Source organism: Ylistrum balloti, unplaced genomic scaffold, assembly GCF_031769215.1.
Source record: "Ylistrum balloti isolate Yb309-2 unplaced genomic scaffold, AGI_CSIRO_Ybal_v1 Utg371356, whole genome shotgun sequence".
Lineage (NCBI taxonomy): Eukaryota > Metazoa > Mollusca > Bivalvia > Pectinida > Pectinidae > Ylistrum > Ylistrum balloti.
In genome coordinates this window covers 1-22410 of record NW_026782719.1, presented here as the reverse complement: position 1 = coordinate 22410, position 22410 = coordinate 1, and the positions used below count along the sequence as shown (strand labels likewise).

Sequence of the window (22410 nt, the reverse complement as noted above, 5' to 3'; positions counted from 1 at the left end):
ATATTTCATTTTCTCACTCTTTGGTAAGGAAAGAGAAAAACTCACAAGCATTTGTTATGGTTACAAAAAGATGATGATGACACCCAGGGTCGTTATCTGTTGATGTTAGATGTGTAGCCATATCTCATGATCATTGATTCGCAAAAGTTTTTTTTCTTTTATCACTCTGAGACTTGGACGAGAAATTTCCAGTTTTAAGATCAGAGTAATGGAGAGGGAAAAAAAATGAATCCAAGATATTGAAGTATGCTGTTTCTATTTGCAGGGAAAGCATTGTATATTGGATGTGAGTGGGAATGCTATAAAGCGATTACAAGTAGCAGGACTCTATCCAGTGGCTGTCCTAATCAAACCTAAATCAGCCACATCTATCATGTAAGTATAGAGGCCACCTCTCATCAAGGTCACACTGACCACCTATAATCAAGGTCATACTGACCACCTGTCACTAAGGTCATGCTGACCACCTATCATCAAGGTCAAGCTGACCACCTGTCACTAAGGTCATGCTGACCACCTATCACCAAGGTCGTACTGACCACCTGTCACTAAGGTCATGCTGACCACCTATCATCAAGGTCAAGCTGACCACCTGTCACTAAGGTCATGCTGACCACCTATCACAAAAGTCATGCTGACCACCTATCATCAAGGTCAAGCTAACCACCTATCACCAAGGTCAAGCTGACCACCTATCACCTAGGTCATACTGACCACCTATCATCAAGGTCAAGCTGACCACCTGTCACTAAGGTCATGCTGACCACCTATCACCAAGGTCATACTGACCACCTGTCACTAAGGTCATGCTGACCACCTATCATCAAGGTCAAGCTGACCACCTGTCACTAAGGTCATGCTGACCACCTATCACAAAAGTCATGCTGACCACCTATCATCAAGGTCAAGCTAACCACCTATCACCAAGGTCAAGCTGACCACCTATCACCTAGGTCATACTGACCACCTATCATCAAGGTCAAGCTGACCACCTATCACCAAGGTCATACTGATCACCTATCACAAAAATCATACTGACCACCTATCATCAAGGTCAAGCTGACCACCTATCACCAAGGTCATACTGATCACCTATCACAAAAATCATACTGACCACCTATCTTGATTCTTGGTTGTATATGAGAACTATAGTGTTACTGGAAATCAGCCTTAGGTCTGCAGTGAACTTATTTAGTACAAGATGCAGTTGTGATGAATAATATATACTTTGGATAAAAACTATTTTACCTCTAAGCTGGGGGATTTGATAAAGTGCTAAACACCCTGGGTTGTTCACATATTTTTGTTCTTTTGTCCACTGATTTCTGTTTCCTCTGCTGTTTCAGGGAAATGAACAAAAGGATCACAGAAGAACAAGCTAGATTGACCTACGAACGAACTATGAAACTGGAGCAAGAGTTTGGGGAATATTTTACAGGTACGTTACCTCAACTTTCCATCGTCATGATAAACAGATGATGTGCTAATACACGTCAAAAAATTGATATGAAACAACGGTTCAAGTATCACAGAGTATGACACAAGTCTCGGTCGTGATCTTCATGTATAATGAATGACTTTCTTTTCAGCATCTTGACCCTTGTCTCCACAAGTCCTTACTTTGGAGAAATTGTTTTTCACATTTGTAAAGACAAAAAATAAAGTAGCAAAAAAATATTGACATGAAAAACCAATTTTAAGCTTTCCATGAAAAATGCATCTTTGTAACTTTGTTAAAATTGTGAAAAATTGAACCATGAACAAAAAACAGGTTTTAAAGTGCATAGAGCAATCATAGTGGATCTGCTTTTTTCTCTCTGCATTAATTTGTCCCCAAAAAAATCATGCTATAATTTGATTATGCAACAGAAAGTATTTTTACAGTATATAATTAAAACTGTACTGACCTGAATTTCTTTCTTTGTTTCAGCGGTTGTACAGGGTGACTCAGCAAACGAAATCTATGCAAAGGTGAAAGAAGTGATCCGAGACCAGTCTGGTCCCACTATCTGGGTTCCTGCCAAGGAGAAGTTATGAGCCATTTGTCGTAAAGTGGACACAGGCACACAGCAAACCCATTCAGGAGCTTTCTTGTTAGCCATTGGATAGCAATTGTCATGTGATCCAAAAGTTAGCCAATCGTTGATGAGCAGACCATTTTCAAGGCAGATGGTTTGTGGAGTTTGAAGTATATATGACACACCATTGTGTTTTATATTGGGCACAACATTTGGTGGGCGAAACTGTTCCGTTTTAACCTGTAACCATGGAAACATAGACTGTTGACTACGGTAACTGTAGACTGTTACCATGGTAACAGCAATGGCAGAGGACAGATGGAAAGGACTTATTTTATCATTAATATATAATTACATTGTATAAATGTGGATCATCGTCACATCCATGTTAACCTTACTTTTGTCTGGAGGCTGGGCGGATCTGATAGATGTTAATGAGTGGGGATGTGAGGACGCTGTGTGCGGATTACATGTTGTGAATGTCGTCAGTGAATTGGAGAAACCTTTTGTCTTTCTTTTGTTGTTGGGGAGGCTGTGGTTTGTACATAAATATCACATGCTGGTATAGATCCTGGCTTATTAAACCTTTCATTATAAATCCTTACACCAAAACTTGAAACTAGATGTGTGGATTGAGAGCCACAATACTATATTATTAGACTCCGGAAAGCAGAGCTCAGGAAATGAGCTTAGGTTATCGTGGCACCAAAAATCAATCATGGATATCTGTCATATCACTGACATGTTGTAATATGTATCTCTAGTAGAATATTTTACTGAATTGCCATAATTTTACATAGATATTGGTATGACTTACAACAGAATAATTAAATAGATCAACCCAGTGTTATACTTTAGAACTGGATTTCTATTCTCCCAAGTACCGGAATGAATGAATATGTCTTGAGATCAATGCTATCTCCTCTGGGCGTTTTAATACAAGTATAATTAAACGGTAATATATTTTTAAAATATAAACTTTTTTTAAACTAATTATAGAGGATGTTTTGAGCCAGTACTAACTAGAGTTATTCTATTCTAGCAGGAACACGTATACAACTATATTCGAAAGTTAAAGTGGGCATTTTGGTGAAATTTTTGCATCTACTAGATCTGAGAATCATTAAACACCAGATGAAAGCGTTTTGTGTAGATGGCACTACTACATTGTAAAATTTCATCAATACTGAATAATAAATCTGGTAAATATCAAGACATTTTATTAAAGTGATTACAACCGTAGAATTGCATATGAAAATTTCCCGAGCAGGCCACTTTCCACTTTAATTACTCACCATTGTAACCTAGGTCACTGTATGTAAGTATATAGATTATGATTATCAATTTATTCTGGAAGATTTTAACTGAAAGAAAAATGTAACCTCTTATCCAAAGTTTTTCAATTAATACGATAATAATGCATTCTGAAGTCTTTCAAGGCTACAGAAAGATGTAGGGAGGATTTCTTGTTTTGTAATTTCGACAAAGGCAATCTCAGGAAAAAACGGATATAAATTTGAACTTCTGATGTCTATATTTGAATATTTAAAATTTGCATGGAGGTATTATAAGCTCTTGCCTCAGAGGAACTTTAATGCTATCATGTGTTCAACCATTCATCAAGACATAGTATATAAGAAATTATCTTTGTGTGATATCTCCATGAAAGTGACATGTCACGATGGGGATGTGTCAAATTCAAGAGACTCTCCTGCATTTTTATGTGAGAGTCTAAATCTCTGTATCTATAACATGTTTGCAATACCATCTGCCATCTGTGCAAAGTGTACATTTAGTAAATATAAGCCCTTTCCAATATGGAGGGTGATTAATTGGTATCTTCTGCATCAGAACACCAGAAAAGAAATCCAGAATATCCTGTGAAAATGGTTTATGAAAAGTATGCATCAATATTTATTTTTCATGACGTGTTGAACAGTCTTCCAGGCACTTTCCTTCTGGTCCGGACAATATTTTTCAGATCGAAAATAATTCAGTTTGTGTCTAATGAAAATGCCATATAAAAATAGTCTTATATTGATTTTAGAATTCTATCTAGATGTCATCAAATTGGATTTAAGATAAATAAGGTGTACATTGTGCCATACGATTTCATCATTGTGAATTTGTGAAATTTGTGAAACTTCCGACAAATAGTTACACATTTGGGACCCCACATTGTGAGTATGGGTTGTATAAGTGTGGAATTTTAAAATGAATATTCATAATTAAATTGCATAATGAAATCATGTGACATCAATATTTGTGGTAGGAATTTATGAATGTAACTAGAAAGAGGTTAATTAAGGGTAGATAACTCTGCCATGTAATTAAGGTTGTTATTGTAAACTGAACATTATTAATTTTCCGTCAATATATATATATGTTGTTCATTACTATATATATAAAACTGCTGACAAGTGTTGTCAATATCAGGAAACGTCAATAGCTCAATCTCTCTCGAAGGCACCCTATCATAGAGATAGATTTCTTTAAAACCAAATACCTACTTGTTTTTTTGTCATTGAGGTAATGAATGTTCCTAAGTCCAATGACAGCCTAGAGAAACCATGGTATCACCGTTTTAGTAAGATTCTTACCAATATGTGTGTTCTGTTTTGAGTGAGGTTATATCTGTAGTGTAGACACATTCCAAGTCCTTATGTAGACTGTTGTAAAATACAAGTTAGACTTTTTAAATTTAAGAGAGAGCATTTTAATTGAAATAATTTTCTATTTAACAAAGTATGTTCAATCAAGGTATTCACTTGCCACATCTGTTTCATACAAAAAGTGCAATTTACATCCATATGATGTTGTGTAAATGTCAAACTTCGTATAAATATATATATATAACGACGTGTACATTGAGTTATCTCCCCTTGTCCCATTCACAAGATTTATCTCCCCCTGTCCCTGTTGCACAGCACGGTCATTGGCTCACTGTGCTTCTTATTGTAGTTAAATCTGGCTGTACATTTCTTTAACAGATCTAACAGGTCTTTCAAGGTGTAAAATATTCCTTTTTTAAGAAAATATTATTGTAGATATTTTTTCTTCTATTATATTTTAAAAACAATGAGTCTTTTAGAGAAAAACTAGACTTTGCTATTTGAGAAATGACAGGAATTCTTTTCTTGTTTAAATGTTTTTGATGGACGATTATTTAAATCAAGGTTATCAAATGAAAAAATTTGACATGTTTTAGGATGAATTATTAATATTCAGCAGTGCTGTTGAATTTTTCTACACAACCTCTAGTGATCAGCTAAGTAGCTGGTTCTCTACTGAGTCGATGCTTCAATCAGATCAGCGGAAAGGGTCTGAAATTCATATTAGTTTGGTGCAGCAATCTGTTTATTTTTCCACTTGACTTTGTCGAGAGGCAATATGAAATCCTGTCACTTTCATATTATCTTACATTTTGTATTCTCCACTCTGTTCCAGTTGTGTTTTAAACTTTCATTGCATGCTAATTGCTAGATGTCTATTACCAGTGGCAAAGTTGATAAACAGTTTAACTGCAGTTGTTGTTATTATCATCATTTTTATACACAAAACCTTCACTTCCAGGTGAGTTATCCATTGTATCAACTTTGAATTCATTAAATAATGACATCTGTGTAAATGTTCAACATAAAGGGAGTTAATCATTCGGGTTATCTCCCCTTGTACCAGTGGCGACCAGTAGCTAGGACAAGTACTTCTATATATAGAAATAGCACACCAAGAAAGGTACTAGCTCAATACGAGGCCAAGATGGATTTATAGGTGAATAGGAAAATTAAATAAATTGACAACTATAAACTTTAACTTTGTGTGGTGTTATATTTTGATAAATTTGATGAAAAATGCCATTAGGATTCATTTAACTTTAGACAAGGAATAGCAATGGCAAAAAACAGGATTTGAACACAGGACCTCCGAACTCCCCCATCAAGGCTGTACCAGAAGTCACTCTGAAAAGAGTTACTTTACTAGATAACATCAGATGAATTTGACTTTGTTGCAGACAGTGAAGATAATACTTCCTTATTAGACAGATGATGACAGGGATGTGGCTGTACAATATATTAAGGTAATCTCAGTTTTGACAAGAAAAGAAGCATACTTATAACATGAGTACCGCAAAGCGGAACAAAATATGCCCGTGAATTTCCAAAACAGCAAAGGAGCATAACTCTTATTCAAATCATCTAATCAAAACCCCATTCAGGAAAACACAATTTCATATCGTGGTGATTAAGCCTACCAAGTTTCATAAAGTTTGGCTGAAAAATGTTGGAGGAGATCACCGGACAAGATTTATATAGTGAAATAAACTAAGGGGCATAACTCTTATTCAAATCATCTGATCAAAACCCCATTCAGGAAAACACAACTTCATATCATGGTGATTAAGCCTACAAAGTTTCATAAAGATCGGCTGAAAAATGTTGGAGATCTCCGGACAAAATTTCTATAGTGAAATAAACAAAGGGGCATAACTCTTATTCAAATCATCTAAGCAAAACCCCATTCAGGAAAACACAATTTCATATCGTGGTGATTAAGCCTACAAAGTTTCATATAAAATAAACAAAGATAACTCTTATTCAAATCATCTAATCGCCCCATGAAAAATGTTGATTAAGCCTACAAAGTTTCATAAAGATCAGCTGAAAAATGTTGGAGGAGATCTCCGGACAAGATTTCTATAGTGAAATAAGCAAAGGGGCATAACTCTTATTTAAATCGTCTAATCGAAACCCCATTCAGGAAAACACAACTTCATATCATGGTGATTAAGCCTACAAAGTTTCATAAAGATCGACTGAAAAATGTAGGAGGAGATCTCCGGACAAATAAAAGTTCACGATGGACGCTGGACAGACGGGTGGACAGCGCCATGCCATAATACGTCCGTCTTTCAACGGGCGTATAAAAACTGTAATGCAGCATGCATCCTTAATCAAAATGAACTTGAAACACAATTTCATGGTACTGGCTTTATTTTTTACATAAAAAGATATGTACACATATAAGTCAACATTCATTCAAGAATTGTCACATTAGCAATCACGTATTCCAGTATGAGTGATACAGATGGTGCGTATCAGCACTATTATAGGTAAACCTTAACAATGGAGACATGAAATATAAACAATAAAGACATATTTATGTGAACATACATAACAGTTGTTACTAGTTGGAGTTGTAAGGACTATTACAGTGAACAATCTGTTGGATGCCAGAACAACAAAATGGTAGTCGCATCAACAAAATATTGATAATATCCATTAAAAAAAACTTCCTTGGGGAGGATAGAAGTTTCACTGAAATATTCCTTAAAATGTTTATCTCCAAAGACAATTCAAAGAACAAAAATAAACTGGTTTATCAAGCAATCATATCAATGCAACATTAAGTTGCGTGATTTTTCTAACAATTGTAACGTTCCTGTAATAAAAATACAGAAACTTTTCAACAAATAACAGGTGGATGAATGTAAGTGAAGATTTCTACAAAATTTCAATAAAATTTTTACATCCATGTAAACATTAGGATTAAAATGTCATTTGTAAAATCTTGACGAAGAAGAAATGTTACAAATTTGGACTCCAAAGCTGCAATCCTTTCAGATTCACAGGTCTGACCTTCACTATACATATTTACAATACATCAAATGACATCCCATATATTCTATGCTACATTCAAACTCATCAATGCCCAACAATCATCATTCACACATATGTTCCTTTCCTACAAAACCCTTCTCAACACCGAATGAACTGATTTCTTGAAAACTCCTGTCCCATTAACAATCCAAATCCTGAACCCCTAAAACCCTCCCCTATCCTGATTCTTCTAACTGTGTCGATGTCCAAGGTTATGAATTAAGCGGGACTTTTTATTAATAATCTTCAAGCTCACGGCCAGTATATCTAATATTAACTTGAAGTGTCAGACAATGCAGCTGTTTCAAAATTTTCCACTGTTTTGATAGGATAGAATATTAGCACATTGAGGCTACCCTCTTCAACTGTTTGTTGGTTAGTTTCAACTAAAGACCAATAAACTGATCCCACAATCTTTTCACAAACTAACCGGACCAGTATTTTGTAGAAACAGTATTAAATGTACATTTTCCTGGTAACTATCGTCACCATCTCTACATGGACAAGAAGGGTACTGTTGTGGACTGGTAACCTAAGAACTGCCATCTCTTCTCAATTGTGGCTCCAACACCGGACATAACAAGCTTGAACAACACTGGTAATCTTTCCATCAAATTCTCGAGTTCACTGGTGCGTGATGATACACCAAGCTGATGTAGGTAAGACCAGATATAGTCAACACTGGCCCCATTTGGGTGGACATGGAGGAAACAACAGATCAGACCTGAAACAAAGTGTCACACTTACAGTAATGAGTCAAAGTTCTCACTTATATAGCAAAAGTTCAGATCTACCATAAAGAGTCAAAGTTCAGATCTGCCATAATTATCAAAGGTCAGATTTACAATAAAGGGTCAAAGTTCACACCTACATTAAAGAGTCAAAGGTCAGCCCACTCCCAACAAGTGTCAAAGGTTAGACTACAATAAATGTCAAAGGTCAGATCTACAATAAAGAGTCAAATTTCAGATCCACCAGAAAAAGCCAAAGTTCAGCAGATTCTCATCAAGTGTCAAACTTCATAAGTGTCAAAAGTTAAAACATACAAAGGTCAGAACTACAACACAACTCATTATAAAATTCTACACATTCAGTGAAGCTGCATCTGTGTCCCAGAAGACCATCAATGGTTATTGGACAATTTTTACCATGAAAACAACAAAATCTTGTTGAAATCGAGAAAATCTCTAAAATTCTTGCAAAGAAAGTTGTCAATTATAAAAGACGATCACATTTAATATCTTTAAATAAAGATGTCTCATTATTTCAATTAATCCTTTTTTTTATTTATCAATGCCACTAAGTCAACAAAAGGTCATTTTGACTGGTTAATAGATTTGTGTACTGTTTGCATTATACTCTGTAGTCATCATTAATAGTATCATACCTATCAGCTTAGCTTCTTTTTCTGTTATGGACAAACTACTACCAGTATTGCCAATAGAGGATAAGTTGAGGAATGGGATGTCTGTCACTAATGACTTCTCTAGCTTTGTGTCCTCGCTGTCCTCTGTTGTAACCTGAAAGGTCAAGGGAAACAAGAATGATTACAGAAAGATTGGGCTGTAATAACATGTTAACTATCAAAAATAAATCACAAACAATATCAACAGATATGTAAATGGATATAACTCAAGAACGCTCCAAAGAAAAGTGTAAAACCTGTCCGCCTTTCAAAAAACTTGGTGTGAGATTTTCTTGTGACATGTACACCAGAAATTTGTTCACAAAATCATTAACTATAACAAGTTTGTATGAATCACTATCCACAGATATTGTAATTTCAGCACTTTATCACCTTTAGCCCATGATGAATATAGGCATTCACAAGGATTGTTATAAAAACAGAATACAGAAATCAAAATTAGAGAAATCATGTGTTAACGTTACACTTTTAGCCCAAAAAATGCTAAAATAAGATCACCACAAAAATATATATGTTAACAGTATCAATTCCCTGTTATATAAACAAATATTTTATAACAATTAAGATCCGCATCAATATCTGCAATCTATCCTGTGAAATGTAAATATTCAAACTAAAACTGGCACACAACCGTTCATGTATATCTTGCAATAAGACATGGGGCCAGATCTGATTCTCAGGCCATAGGTTATAAATCCAAAGTTTTAACAAATGATATTTACATTATAAGAAAAAGCATTTTTTTTTTTACATTTCCAATGAAACTTTTAATAAATTAGGTTAGGACTTATACCAAGCATGGGCTTATTGCCAGGTATATATAGTATGTCCTTACTAATGATAATTTACACTAACGATGTATATGATTCACTACCTGTTCTGTTGTGTCATCTTTTGTATCTGTAGTTGTATCTGTCTGGTCCTCTGTACTGTCCTTGTCTTCTGTACTCTCTTTGTCTCCTGATTTTTCTGATGTTTTCTCCTTCGCCTTCTCCCCAGAACTGCTACTTACTTTGGATGCTAGTGTCTTGTACTTTTCCAACTCTTTGATTTGCATGCGTGTTTGAATCAATTGCTGGAAAGGCAATGAGAAAAGAAGCTGATGTTAGCCATTTAGATATTGGATACATAACTAAGTAGTTACTCAAATGCCCAATAGGAATGGTCTGGTCTTTCACTTGAGATCAAATATAACAACATCAAATCAAACATCTCCTAATAGCAATGAGTAAAGACATGGATGAAAGTGAAAAATTATAAATATTGTCAATGGTATGAACAAGATCTATTCTAGTAAACAATATCTTCCTCCCTTGAACTCTAGGTTTTGTTCTGGGGTACCACGAATATAATCCCTAATTGGCTTAGAAGAAATATGCGGGAACCCAAACCATGGATATATTTTGAAGTCTTGGGGGTCAGGCAGGTGTTTTAGTGAGAAACACCTGATTTTTTTAGATAGATTTTTTTTATTATAATCTACTAATAGATTTCCTTTCATTTGTTCATTTTTCAGTGCTGATCTAGCAATCAATCTTCAAATCATATTTACAGAAGGAACATAAACGAGTATTACAACTCCTTCAAGCTTCCACAAGCTATTACACAGTGATGATTAATAAATTTTCTAAAAATAGTAGCATGTGACCTTGAACTTGACACAAAACCCCCGAAACTTCAGCTTCATAAAGTGTGAAGTTGGATGAGAATCCTTCTAAGAATAAAGTCGCTGTTGCAATGACAATGATTTTTTAAAAATAGTAACAGTGACCTTGACCCTAAAATCCTGAAACTCAAATTATTACGAGATATTCTGTTACTTTATAAGTGTGTGAAGTTTGACGAGAATCTCTTAAGGAATGAAGCCGTTACAGCACTGACAAACTTTCACAGACGATAGGACAGATGGACAGAAAGTCAAACAGAGAGGAAAACTATAGAACACAGATCTCCTATCAATAACTGTCTACCTGTTGCATGCCTTGTAGTACAGTTTGCAGCATCTTCATCTGGTTATCTTTCTCTGTCAAGGCATCCTTGTTCTCCTGACGAATCAAAAGCGTCTCATTCTGAAAGGCTTCAACCTGGCGCTTCAGAGCCTCGTTATCTTCACGTAGGAATGAAAGTTGGTCTGTATCACAATTAAAAAAAACATTGAATTTCTGATCAGCTCTGAAACTGGTTTGTACCACAAACACAAATGTCAGTAAATAAAATTATTTCTAAGTTAAACACTTTTAAGTACAATACTTGGTGAGACACTGTAATGTCTTTTATTGTTCATTAAAAATAAGTAATATTTTCATGACCAGCATATTTCTAACAATTTTCTTCCAAGACCAGTCTACATCACATCTGACTTATTTTGTAGCATGCTTAACAAAACAGAACAAAAAAACTATAATATTTACCAAAGTTTATCTGCTGTTTGAACCCACAGTCCTGTATATGTATATAAAATGTTATCTGAACTCACTTTCCTGTATATGAAGAGTAGAGGCAGCAATCTGATCGTCCATCTTTTTCTTCTTGGCAGCCGATGGATCTTCATCATTATCAGACATTTCCATGTCATCCTCCTCACGAGAGCCAAGGAACTCCTCCTGCTGTTGTTTTTTGATCTCCTAAACAAGAAAACATTCAACAAAATTAAAAAATTGTTTTACACAACAAATGCATGAACTCATCTTGCACACATCCGGAAACCATCCTTAAATTACCATAGCTGTTGATGTTAAGCAAAACAAAACTAGACCAAACCGAAACCAAACAGTACTTCCCACTCAAACATTTTGTAACAACATTCCTTGGCTATAATAAAAAAAGTACTACAGCCATATGACTAGTCTTCAAAGATGTTTTAATGATAATTTGTTAATGGCTATTAAAAAAAATATGTGTAAAGTCTGGAATAGAACATAGGTAAATATATGACTTCAGTAATGTGCTGACCTTTAACCTCAAGCGCTGACCTCATCGGATTGAGAGATCTACTTACCAAAGCTGATCACAGACCAACATTTTTCTGACACAGAATCATGCGGCCTTGTACGTAGTAAGGTCAGCCGGTTGTCCAAGTTCACCATGTGACTTTTTCACACCTTACCAGAATCACTTGTTGTTCACTAAATTATTTAGTGGACATGTAGACCGTTCAATGTCATATTATCTCCCTTTAGTTAAACCATTCTGCGTTTTCCGTACCTTTCACCAAACGATTGGTCTAATCTATTTTTTTTGTTCAAAGATCATCCTTCCCGAAGTGCTTTCCGTATCTCCCATCAAACAAAGACAAATATGTATCTTACCATAAGATAGTTATGAACAGATTTCTACACCATACCATCCTATAACAGATATATGGAAGGTCTCTGAATGACTGATACAGAAGACAATATCAATGATCTAGCTTTAGAACTCGAGTGCCTGTTTACCCTGAAGCATATATCTATAAAATTGTGGAATAACTTGAAAATCTATATCTTTCCTTATTCTCAAAAATGGCGTCTAGCAGAGTTTATCCTAATTCTACCTAATCATGATTGATACCAAGCAGTAGAATTAAATTAAAATCATTTTAATATTTTTTAAAGCATTCCAAGACATCCTACGCTTTAATAAACTTTAAAACATTTATTTTTTTAAGTGATAAAATAATTCAGCCTTACAAGATACAGTGAAGCTGGGATAACAGTTCCCCAATCTATAGTGACTGCCTCTTTATAAGGGTCACCTGTCTATACAGACCACTTGGCCGCAGAGACAACCTGATTCTTGAATAGAGTTTTCTTATTTACAGTACTATAAACTGGTTTCATATCTCTACATTTATGTAAACTTTGTTTTTGTTTCCTCTGTAGGTCTGTATAGACAAGTTTTAACGACTTAAGATACAGTAATACATTTGAACTGACAACCTCCCAGACTTTCACCTACCTTCATTAAGGAAGACCTACCTGCAGTTGTTTGTGCCAAAGCTCAATGTTCTTGCGCTGAGCCTTAGAAAAATGATCCCAATTCCTCTGTTTGAGAGCGGAATTAAACACCCGCTCAATCTGATCAACTTCAAGGGAACAGGAACAGAGAAAGGCAATAAATTAGACTATAGATCTGTGATCTGGGACTGACTTGTGCCTCATCATACCAGTTAAGTGTGATTCAACAATCACTCCAGTCCTGTACTGTACCTACAGGTCTAGATCTTAAACAACTGCATGACAATCAGTATTCACAACAGCAACATATCGCCACTAGTGTTCCTTTCTCTCGTGAATTTAGACATACATTAATAAATGTTGAACTACAAATTCAATTTAATTCCTTTTTATCTGAAAGTTCTGAAATATATCTTAATCTCATTTCATATCCGACATTCAATTTGGAAGAAATCTCTTTCAGTGAATGTGTTGCAGTGAATACAATACATGCATATGTTTGACGACAGATGACTCAAGTACTTACAGCATGAAATTCATTATGAACAATCAAATTACATCTGTTGAATATTTCAATTAGCTAAAACAATGAACAAAATAAGGTAAAGAAATATTGTGAAAATTTGTTTTGTGCCATTTCAAAATTTTCTGTTGACAATTTCATGCTGTTTTTGTAGTTGAGTTTTGATCCAACGGCTTCCTCAGTTTACAGCTGTCTACCTGTGACAAAAACCAGGGCTACCAAATCCTTACCGAGTCTTAAGAAAAAGACATACCAAGCTATCAATGTATTTTTGCCTGTCATCATTTCTAATTTACAATATTGTTAAATCTAAGTGTTACATGCATTTCTTCAACAACCCCAATTTCAAATAACTGTAGCCATCTCAGAATTCAATTGACAGCTGAAGGTAAAGAAGTTTTCTCCCGAATAAGACTTCCATTTGAAGTGACTGTTGATGGATGGTACCCAGCAGGGCAGTGTCACAGGTAGGTAGAGGTCAGAATATACTTTTACCATATACAGGAACAGTCTCAATGTATCACATGTAAAGTTGTACGTCTCCAAACACTGTAAAGGTTCCATGTACTACGAAACATTTTATCACAGATATCATTTCATCGTAAAAAATACTGACAACTCTAAAATGATTTTGATGTACATTTCAAAATTTGAGTAGACTGTATAATTTTTAATGTTTTGTTTATGAAAAGAAACATTAATACTTGAATAGAAACAAGAAAGAACCTCTACAGTTACATATTAATTCCAATACGTTACCCTGTATACTTACCACCTAATTGGCACATGTACGTGACACTCCGACATCATGACTTAAGCTCCTAAATCATCTTATTATTTAATTAAACACAGGAGCACATATTAGATTTAATATGATTTGGAGAACTGTACTATATTGTAAACACTGTAAAGGTTGGGACTTTATTTTTCCTTCGTGATTAGATTTTTTGCTACAACACCAAAACTTTAAAGTAATGTTATTTTTTTCACAAAAATTAAATTAATGGACTATTATTTTGATTTTTTTTCAAAAAAGTTTTCCTATGAAAAAAAAGAAAATTCCTCAAAAACCTTTAAAGTATTACAATTAACAAAAATACAAAATATTTTGTACTTACCAAGGTCAACACTTGCGGATTAAATCAAATATTTATTTCTAAATGGTCTACTATTCAAAATCATATAAAGTTTCTTTTTTAACTCTTTTGACCTTGTGAGTACAGAAAAATTCATTCTCCATCATTATACTTACCAAAATGCTTGCAACTTCATGGCACCAAGCACTTACCTTGATAAGGGATCAAATTTACTATTACTGGTCCTCTCGTTCGTTACCTCTGACACCATCGACATACATCACCACAAAGCCAAAATCATTTTTTGTTTCATCAAGTGTCCAGATTTTTTTATGATTTAATAATGATGATTTTAATATAAAAGACATTATTTTCTACATACACCAAGACCCTCGTGTCATTAAAGATCACTTCATGTTCCTTAAATTCAAATTCAAATAATTTTCAAATCACAGAAACTTTTTCAATCCAAAATGAAACACTTTGGCTTTAAGGTATCAGAAATGAAGTTGCAAGCATTTCTTCACATCAATCATATTTGTACTGGGCTTGCTATAAGAAAACTTCAATGAGACATATGATATGCATAATTTTAACATGTACCATACTACCTTTCATTTAAAACTTGCTGAAATGTCTAATTTGTGATGGTCTGACTTGGCCAATCAAACTTGTTACAGATAATCATTCCAAGTTTGAATTATTTTCTTACCATTTCTGTACATCCAGTTCAACCAAAGATAGTTTCCATGTTAACAAAAAGACTATTCCGTAGGTTTCATCCCACCTTTTCATAAGGTACGTATTTTCAAAAATGTTGTTAAAAATTTGCTTACAATAGCCATACTTTTAACAATAATCAGCATTGTTAAAAGTACACCACAAACCTTGATGCCTAACTGTATTACATCAATAATTAATCCTTTTGGTCAATAGAGAATAAGTGTGGAGTTACGGAAAGATTCTTCAACTCTTAAAACCATGTTCCTGGTCGCTGTGGACTTGATCTGCAGATGATGCTTACCAACAGATGTTTATGGTTGCTCTTGCAAATGAGTTGAGATTATGATCCCAGCTAGTCAGACGTTAACAGTCTCCATGACAACTGTTTTTGTTTAAAGTATTTCCAGATATCAATCAAACTCATAAGAAGTTTCAAATCTAGGTCATATTTTTTCACATAAAGATATCAAAAATTTATAATCAGCATTAATGCATCATTTATACAGATAATACTATATGTGATCCTGTTAAGAGTGTAATGGAAGTCCAGCATATTTTCCCTCTGATCTCAACCAGATAGTAAAGCTTTAAACTGAGTAATTTTCTATTGATATTTCTGTACAAAAAATCAGTGAATACGGTATCTAGTGCATTGATGTTACCTTTTAATATTTGCTTAATACTTGCAATATTTTGCAAAAAAAAATTATTTGAGCACTTTGTAGCTTTTAAAACCTTCATGTCCCATATTCTTATTAATGAGCTAATAATATACATTTGTTTTGTAAGTTTCATGCAAGGTTATAATTCAATTATCTATCATTCATTAAATTATCACTTGTCAGAAATATATGTAAAAGAGCTTGCCATTCCATCTGTTGAGAAGCAAACAACTGGCACTGACCGAACACTCAACTGACTTGAAGCTCCAGCCAGAGAGAATCACTGTGTTACAATACTTACATTGTTGAATGATGCCTTCAAAGGCTGACTGGTACTTCTGCTTAGCCCGCTGTACATCTTGTTCAGCTTCGTTTTTCTCCCCGAGAAGTTTTCGGACCTGTGAGTTAGTACACTGAATGAGACTGTAGAAGTTAGCTACGTTCCGCTTGGTTAAATCGCCACGCTCAAGCCACGTGATAACAACATTGTTTGCCATTTGGTACTCATCATCAGCTGTAACAAACAAAAAGTTCAGGAATGTAAACAGGTCTCTCGATCTGCCAGATTTGGGGCCGAATATTCCCAATGCAACACAGTATCTTTTTTCCCAATTTAGACCCCAAGTTTTCCCAATTCTAAGGAAAATGCTGCTATTTTTCCCAATTCTAAGGGCCCCGGGCCCCAGTCCCAAAATGGGGTGTGAGAGCCCTTGTAAATTTATATTTATCATTTTTTTAATGAGCCTTCTAATACTTAGAAAACAATAATTATGCTCAATTTAGTGCTAATATTATTAGAACCTATCTGTATGCAGTTTTAGAAAATGTTTCAGCGTAATTTTCCCTGAAGTAAATCTCACAAAAAGTCACAATCTGATCTACACAAGGGCTGTTATTGATCAGTACAAGCTTTAATCTTCTGGTTAATCTTTAAATGAGAAAATCATTTGTTATCAAATTAATTTAAGAATTGGTAGTTTTTCTGACAGGTTTTGCTTAAAATATTTTCAATACTTCATTTTCTTGATTGTAAGGCATTATATTTGTCCAGTGTTAACTTCCTTGCAACAGTTAAAATCACATGAAAACAAACATATAAAGGACCAAGAAATTTGCGTTATAAAGGGTCTATTTATCAAAATACTGACCATAAAACTAATAACTGAGATATTTTGGGCTTACATTTCAGTTTTTCAAGCAGAGTGAGGGATTCATGGTCACTGTAATGTATTACTGGAGGTGGACTGGGAGGTCGCAGTCTGTCCTCCTCAATTCGCTGGTAATGACGCATCTCACGAATCACAGCACGCTGTTTACACTCAAATTCATACTGGTCATCTCTGGCCTGGGCATAGTCGACGTGAAGGCGGCCTGTGTTTGGTTTATCGTCTTTATCTTCAATCTTCATCCTGTATCCTGTATAAATACAATTTCACCATGTAATAACAGTAAACAGAACAGTTGCTTCTTGTGAAGATTAAACATAATGTATTCATGGAAAACTGATCACTAGACTCATTCTCTTTCATAGTAGGATGCTAGAAAAGAGACTTTCCCTGTCATCAAGTTTACTATTCATAACTGCACATCGCCTTCCCTCCTAGGTGGAGTGATTAAAATTCTGTAACCTTGTACGATGTAAATGAATGTTAATTCTTCCAAATACATGATCATCTTTGCATAAATCTTTTCAATTATTATAGCGGTGAACCTAATAGCAGGTTCTCTGCAGTCAAGTACAAACTACAACATACCTGACACAAACAAAGCCCTCTCTACACTGTCCTCCATCTCGTATCGGATATGGGCAAAGTTCTTTTTGCCTTTGCGGATACTGACAATATTTCCAAAATTCTCAAATATTTCAGCAATCATTTCCTCAGTCACATTCTCAGGTAGACCTCCAACAAATATAGTTCTACAGCCCATAGGCCTTTCTCGAGTTGTCTGAGGAGGAGCATCTACAGAAAAGAAATAGGGATATCCAATTTTAATGTGCCATAGATCAAATTTAGTGCATTCATACTTAATGTGTAAGAAAATGAATGTATTTTGTGGTAAAATATTTATTTCTCTGACAATTCACTAAATATGGTCCATATCTATATTTCGAAAATTGAAAAATTGCAAAATCAAAAAATAAGTTTTCTTGCATGACGAAAAACCAAACATATTACAGTATTGTATGTTGCTAACAAAGTTCAATCTGAAGTAAAGACTGGATTTGTTTTTCACTTATCCAAAGGAATAAAAAAACACAGGAAACATGTTTTCAAAAATTCAAACACTAACCATTTACTTTAGGAGAACCATAGTTGAGGTAGTGTAGACTTACTTTGAGGAGGAGGGTAGAGAACACTTGATTTTAGTGTCATTATTTCCTTAGGCATGAACTCTGAACCTGGTCCTCCCATCATAGGACCACCTGGTCCCATTCCTGGACCTCCAGGCCCCATAGGACCCCAGCCTCCATACTGGAATTCAAAATAGAGACAATCATACAACTGGATTTTTAAGACTGAAGACAAACCTCTCACAGAGGAAGTATCATCGCCATAATAGTGAAGGACACAGTTACAAACGGTACACTCCACAGTAGAATTCTGAGAATGTTCTCAAAAAATACATTTGAAAAAAAATTCTCTTGATCTTTATTATCTCTTTACAAAAATATGTCACAATTTTGGTAAAATATGTAGGTATAAATCTTTGCAGCAAAACAGAGAAGACAAAAAGACATAACAGTTGACTGTCTCACTGTGTGAGTCATGAAATACAGCCTACCTGGTTGAACATCATCATCATGTTGGGATCTGGGCCCATCATGGGGTTTTGCATCATGTTGCCCATGGGGCCGTAGTACCCCTGACCTCCCATCATCATGTTGTTATTGTTATTGCCTCCATCTGAACTCCCCATCATACCTCCTGATGGACTTGCACCTGAAGGATCTACAAAAGATCATTTTCAACATAAAACAAAATTCATAAGGTAACCAAGCTGTTAGTATTACTGCCATCTTGATATTGACATAAGATTTTTTTTACATTAGACTGAAGTCAAAAGATATTGTATGGTTCTTCAAATCTGAGGTATCATACATCAAATGTATGGTACTTTTGTCTGATTTTTTTGTGTGCATATCACACATGAAGTCAGTTGTAAAATAAATATTCACTAATAAAGATGAAAAAAGACTTTTAAAAGCAAAATTAGAGTTTATACAACAAATTTAATTTCAGTGCAAGAATACCAACCATTTCGATTTCCATCCATCATAACACCCATAGGTGGTCTCCCCTTGTTCATATTGAAACTTAGTGGTGCATTATTTGTGTTTGGGTCCATTCCGCCACGATTAGATGGCATTTGAGGACCAATCATTGCTGAGGAAGAAAAATCCATTTTATGAATTAATTACATTGTATCATTCCCAATAAAAATACAGACATATATACAAAATACATACTATAGACTATGTCACACTGTCAACCCACTGGTTACAATCATGAATATCTTAAGACCTGAGAGAATGAGTTATGGAGGCAGCTGTACATAAATGAATTGTATTTTGACTTTTAATAAGTTAAGGGGACTTCAATATCCTTAAACCAAAACTCAGTGTGTGCTTATTAAATGACAAGGACAACGATAGCATTAAACAATGTTACTAATTAGGAAATGCTACTAAATGGCTTAAAGCACGGTCAAACATTTGTGCATGCATTCATATTTTGCAGTTGCTACCCGAATCGGCCACCAGATTTGTCCTTTGCTCTTCGGAAATACAGTGAAATCATTCAGTAGAATGATGGAAAGTATGAATGTTAATCTGTTAACTGTGTCACTATTGTATGTTATCAATTTTTCACATTCTTCTGTCATATTTTGACAATAAACTCTACCCATATTGTATATATTTAATAGTTTCTGATAGTTTTATTGTTTTTTTTTTTTTATCATCAATGTCTTAGAAATTGAAAGTAGAATTGGAGTCTGCCATTTTGTTATATAGATCTGTTCACAATTTGACCAAAAAAGCGTATTTCTGAAAACTTTACGAATTAAATAAATGAATATGCTTGTGACAGATGAAGTAAGTTATTATGCTATTACATAGGAGTGAAAAAGGAAAGAAAGAGTGTTTTAGGCTACTGCCTGACACCTTAAGACATCATGAAGGACAAGGGAATACTTTTTGTAATGTCTCAGTATGTCATGAGTACAGAAATAGTTAAGACACTCCTTCTCACTGGGTTACTTTCTATTGTCATGGATTAATGTTTTTGGCATATCCTATATAAATAATATACAATGTTACAGTAAAAGTATGTCTTTTATTGACCGCACTAAGTAAATCATCAATAATTGTAATTACCTTGCTGGTTGTTGTTGTAGTTTTTCATAGCCATCACAGAAGATCAAGTCTGCAAAATTGATAAAGGAAAATCATATATTAAGTGTCTTTTTACAGTGAAAAATTCATCTACATGTATACATATCTACTTTAGATTGAAGAGATCTCTCAACAACTAGAATTACAAGACATTATCAAAAACATTGTTGCAAATGGCCACATTCAAAGTAATATTCACAGGAGATCACAAAATACTATTTTCATAGAGATCAACAATAAAATGGTGTTGATCTAATCAAACCGAACAGATTTGTAAGAATCAGTTACATGTATGACTTTTGTTTTTATACTTTGCAGTTTCAATGTCTTCGGGCTACCACCTACAGTACATGGCTGGTCATATCCAAGACACATAACAATGACAAAATCTCCAATATATATCAAAATACTGCATTTTCGTATAGGCTTTGCCTAACATATATACATGTACATTTAACTGGATGTGAAATATATCATCAACAGTAATTTCTGTAGGATTTTTAAGGCATGTCCAGAACTTCAATTTGAACATTTTGATGACATCCAAAACTACGAGATATAGTGGGATCTGAAAATTTGGGAAAGTCCCACAGGAGAAGTCCAGGACTAGGGAGGTCAGCTCAAAAAATGAACCACCTAGAAAACATTTTAAAACATGTTTTTTGGACAAAACTCAAAGAAAGAGGAATTTTGGTGCAAAAATTTTGGAAATCGGTTGAGCGGTTCAAAAGTTACATCAATTTTTGTACCTCGAAAAGTGACCCTTTTTCTGTTTTTGGCAAATAGTCCCTAAAAGAGGCATGTTTGAGGCCTTATATCTGAAAATGTGGTTATGATATGTATTGTCTGATTGTTGTAGGGTGCCAAGTTCCCCTTAAGCTTCAAAAAGAAACATTTACTTAGTTTAGGTGGGGACAGATAAAAAAAAAATTGGCAGCTGAACATGAGGAATTATTCGTTTGGACTTAGTTTTTTTGCGAAATGTGTCGGCACCCCTCTTTGCTAGACTACCACTTTTGAAGAACTTTATCTTAAAAAGTAATCACCCAATTTATCCAAATCTCCTTATTTTTACAGATCACAATGCATTTTCTTGAAAAAAAATTCCAGTTAGGGTTTAAGATCATTATTTTTTTTAATATTTTGATATCAAATACCCTGCGCAGCCCCTTTTTGAGACGAAATCAAAAATTTCAGAAAAAATGACTTTTTTGATGCAGAAAGCTCAAAAAAAATCTGGAATTTTTTTTATATGGTGTTTCTTGTTGATCTTTGTATGTTTTATCAGAAAATATGTAATATTTCCCCTAAATTTTTTTTTTGAAAGCAACAGCTCCAAAATATAGCTGCCAAAGAGGTATATTTTTAGCCCCGAAAAGACGAAAAATAACATTTTTTCAGGACAAAAAGATCTTCAACTACTCCCAGGTGGTAATAAAATGACAATTTATATAAGAATGCTTATTTCTACATACAAATGATCAAGTTTTAACTCAAAACAACAATTTTTTGCAACATTTAAGGTTGTTTTTCTACGTTTTGAAAATTTTGGATAAAACCTGAAATTTGTGTTTAATCATGAAATGCGAGAAGAATATAAACTATTGTATGGTGTATAAGGTATCATTTTAAAGATAGAAATATGTAGAATGCAACTAGCAAATATTTGTACCTCTATCTATTAACAGCACCAAGTATTTCTATAAAAACCTAGCCCTACCCCAAAATCAAACATTCTCAGAAGGTGAACCCCCCCCCCCCAGCCCCCAATTTTTTTTTACTCCTACAAACAATATCATGTTCCTGTTGACATTAGTTCACCTTTTATAAGCCTTAAGAGTTGAAACACGGTTATTCTTGTCTTTATAAGTTTATCCTTAAGATTAAGATAAAAGCACAAAAAATAGGTAAATCTGTCATTATCTAGCATAAGTTACTTTTAACATCAATGTTAAAATTTAACGGTCATAAAAATTGTTATCTAATTAATTCAT

At 34.3% G+C, this 22410-nt stretch overlaps 2 protein-coding genes across 4 annotated transcripts in view; one reads left to right on the top strand and one right to left on the bottom strand.

The window, feature by feature from the left end:
* LOC132562144 (disks large homolog 2-like) overlaps positions 1-5831 on the top strand; it is a 200188-nt gene extending 194357 nt beyond the window's left edge. For all 3 annotated transcript variants that reach the window (XM_060226871.1, XM_060226873.1, XM_060226874.1), the window contains 3 exons: positions 266-375; positions 1347-1438; positions 1931-5831. In XM_060226871.1, coding sequence (XP_060082854.1) covers positions 266-375; positions 1347-1438; positions 1931-2037 — 309 coding nt within the window. In that variant the 3' untranslated portion in view covers positions 2038-5831. The remainder of the gene's footprint in view (positions 1-265; positions 376-1346; positions 1439-1930) is intronic.
* Positions 5832-6991: 1160 nt separating this feature from the next.
* On the bottom strand, positions 6992-20448 carry LOC132562147 (ecto-NOX disulfide-thiol exchanger 2-like). Its single transcript, XM_060226876.1, has 13 exons — positions 20399-20448; positions 19278-19406; positions 18805-18971; positions 18356-18494; positions 17775-17981; positions 17203-17436; positions 16322-16534; positions 13058-13164; positions 11578-11725; positions 11072-11232; positions 9976-10176; positions 9063-9195; positions 6992-8399 (listed from the first exon to the last, which is right to left on the bottom strand). Exons 1-13 carry the CDS (start codon positions 20430-20432, stop codon positions 8170-8172), a joined length of 2103 nt encoding a protein of 700 aa, XP_060082859.1. The 5' UTR covers positions 20433-20448; the 3' UTR covers positions 6992-8169.
* Positions 20449-22410: the final 1962 nt, after the last annotated feature.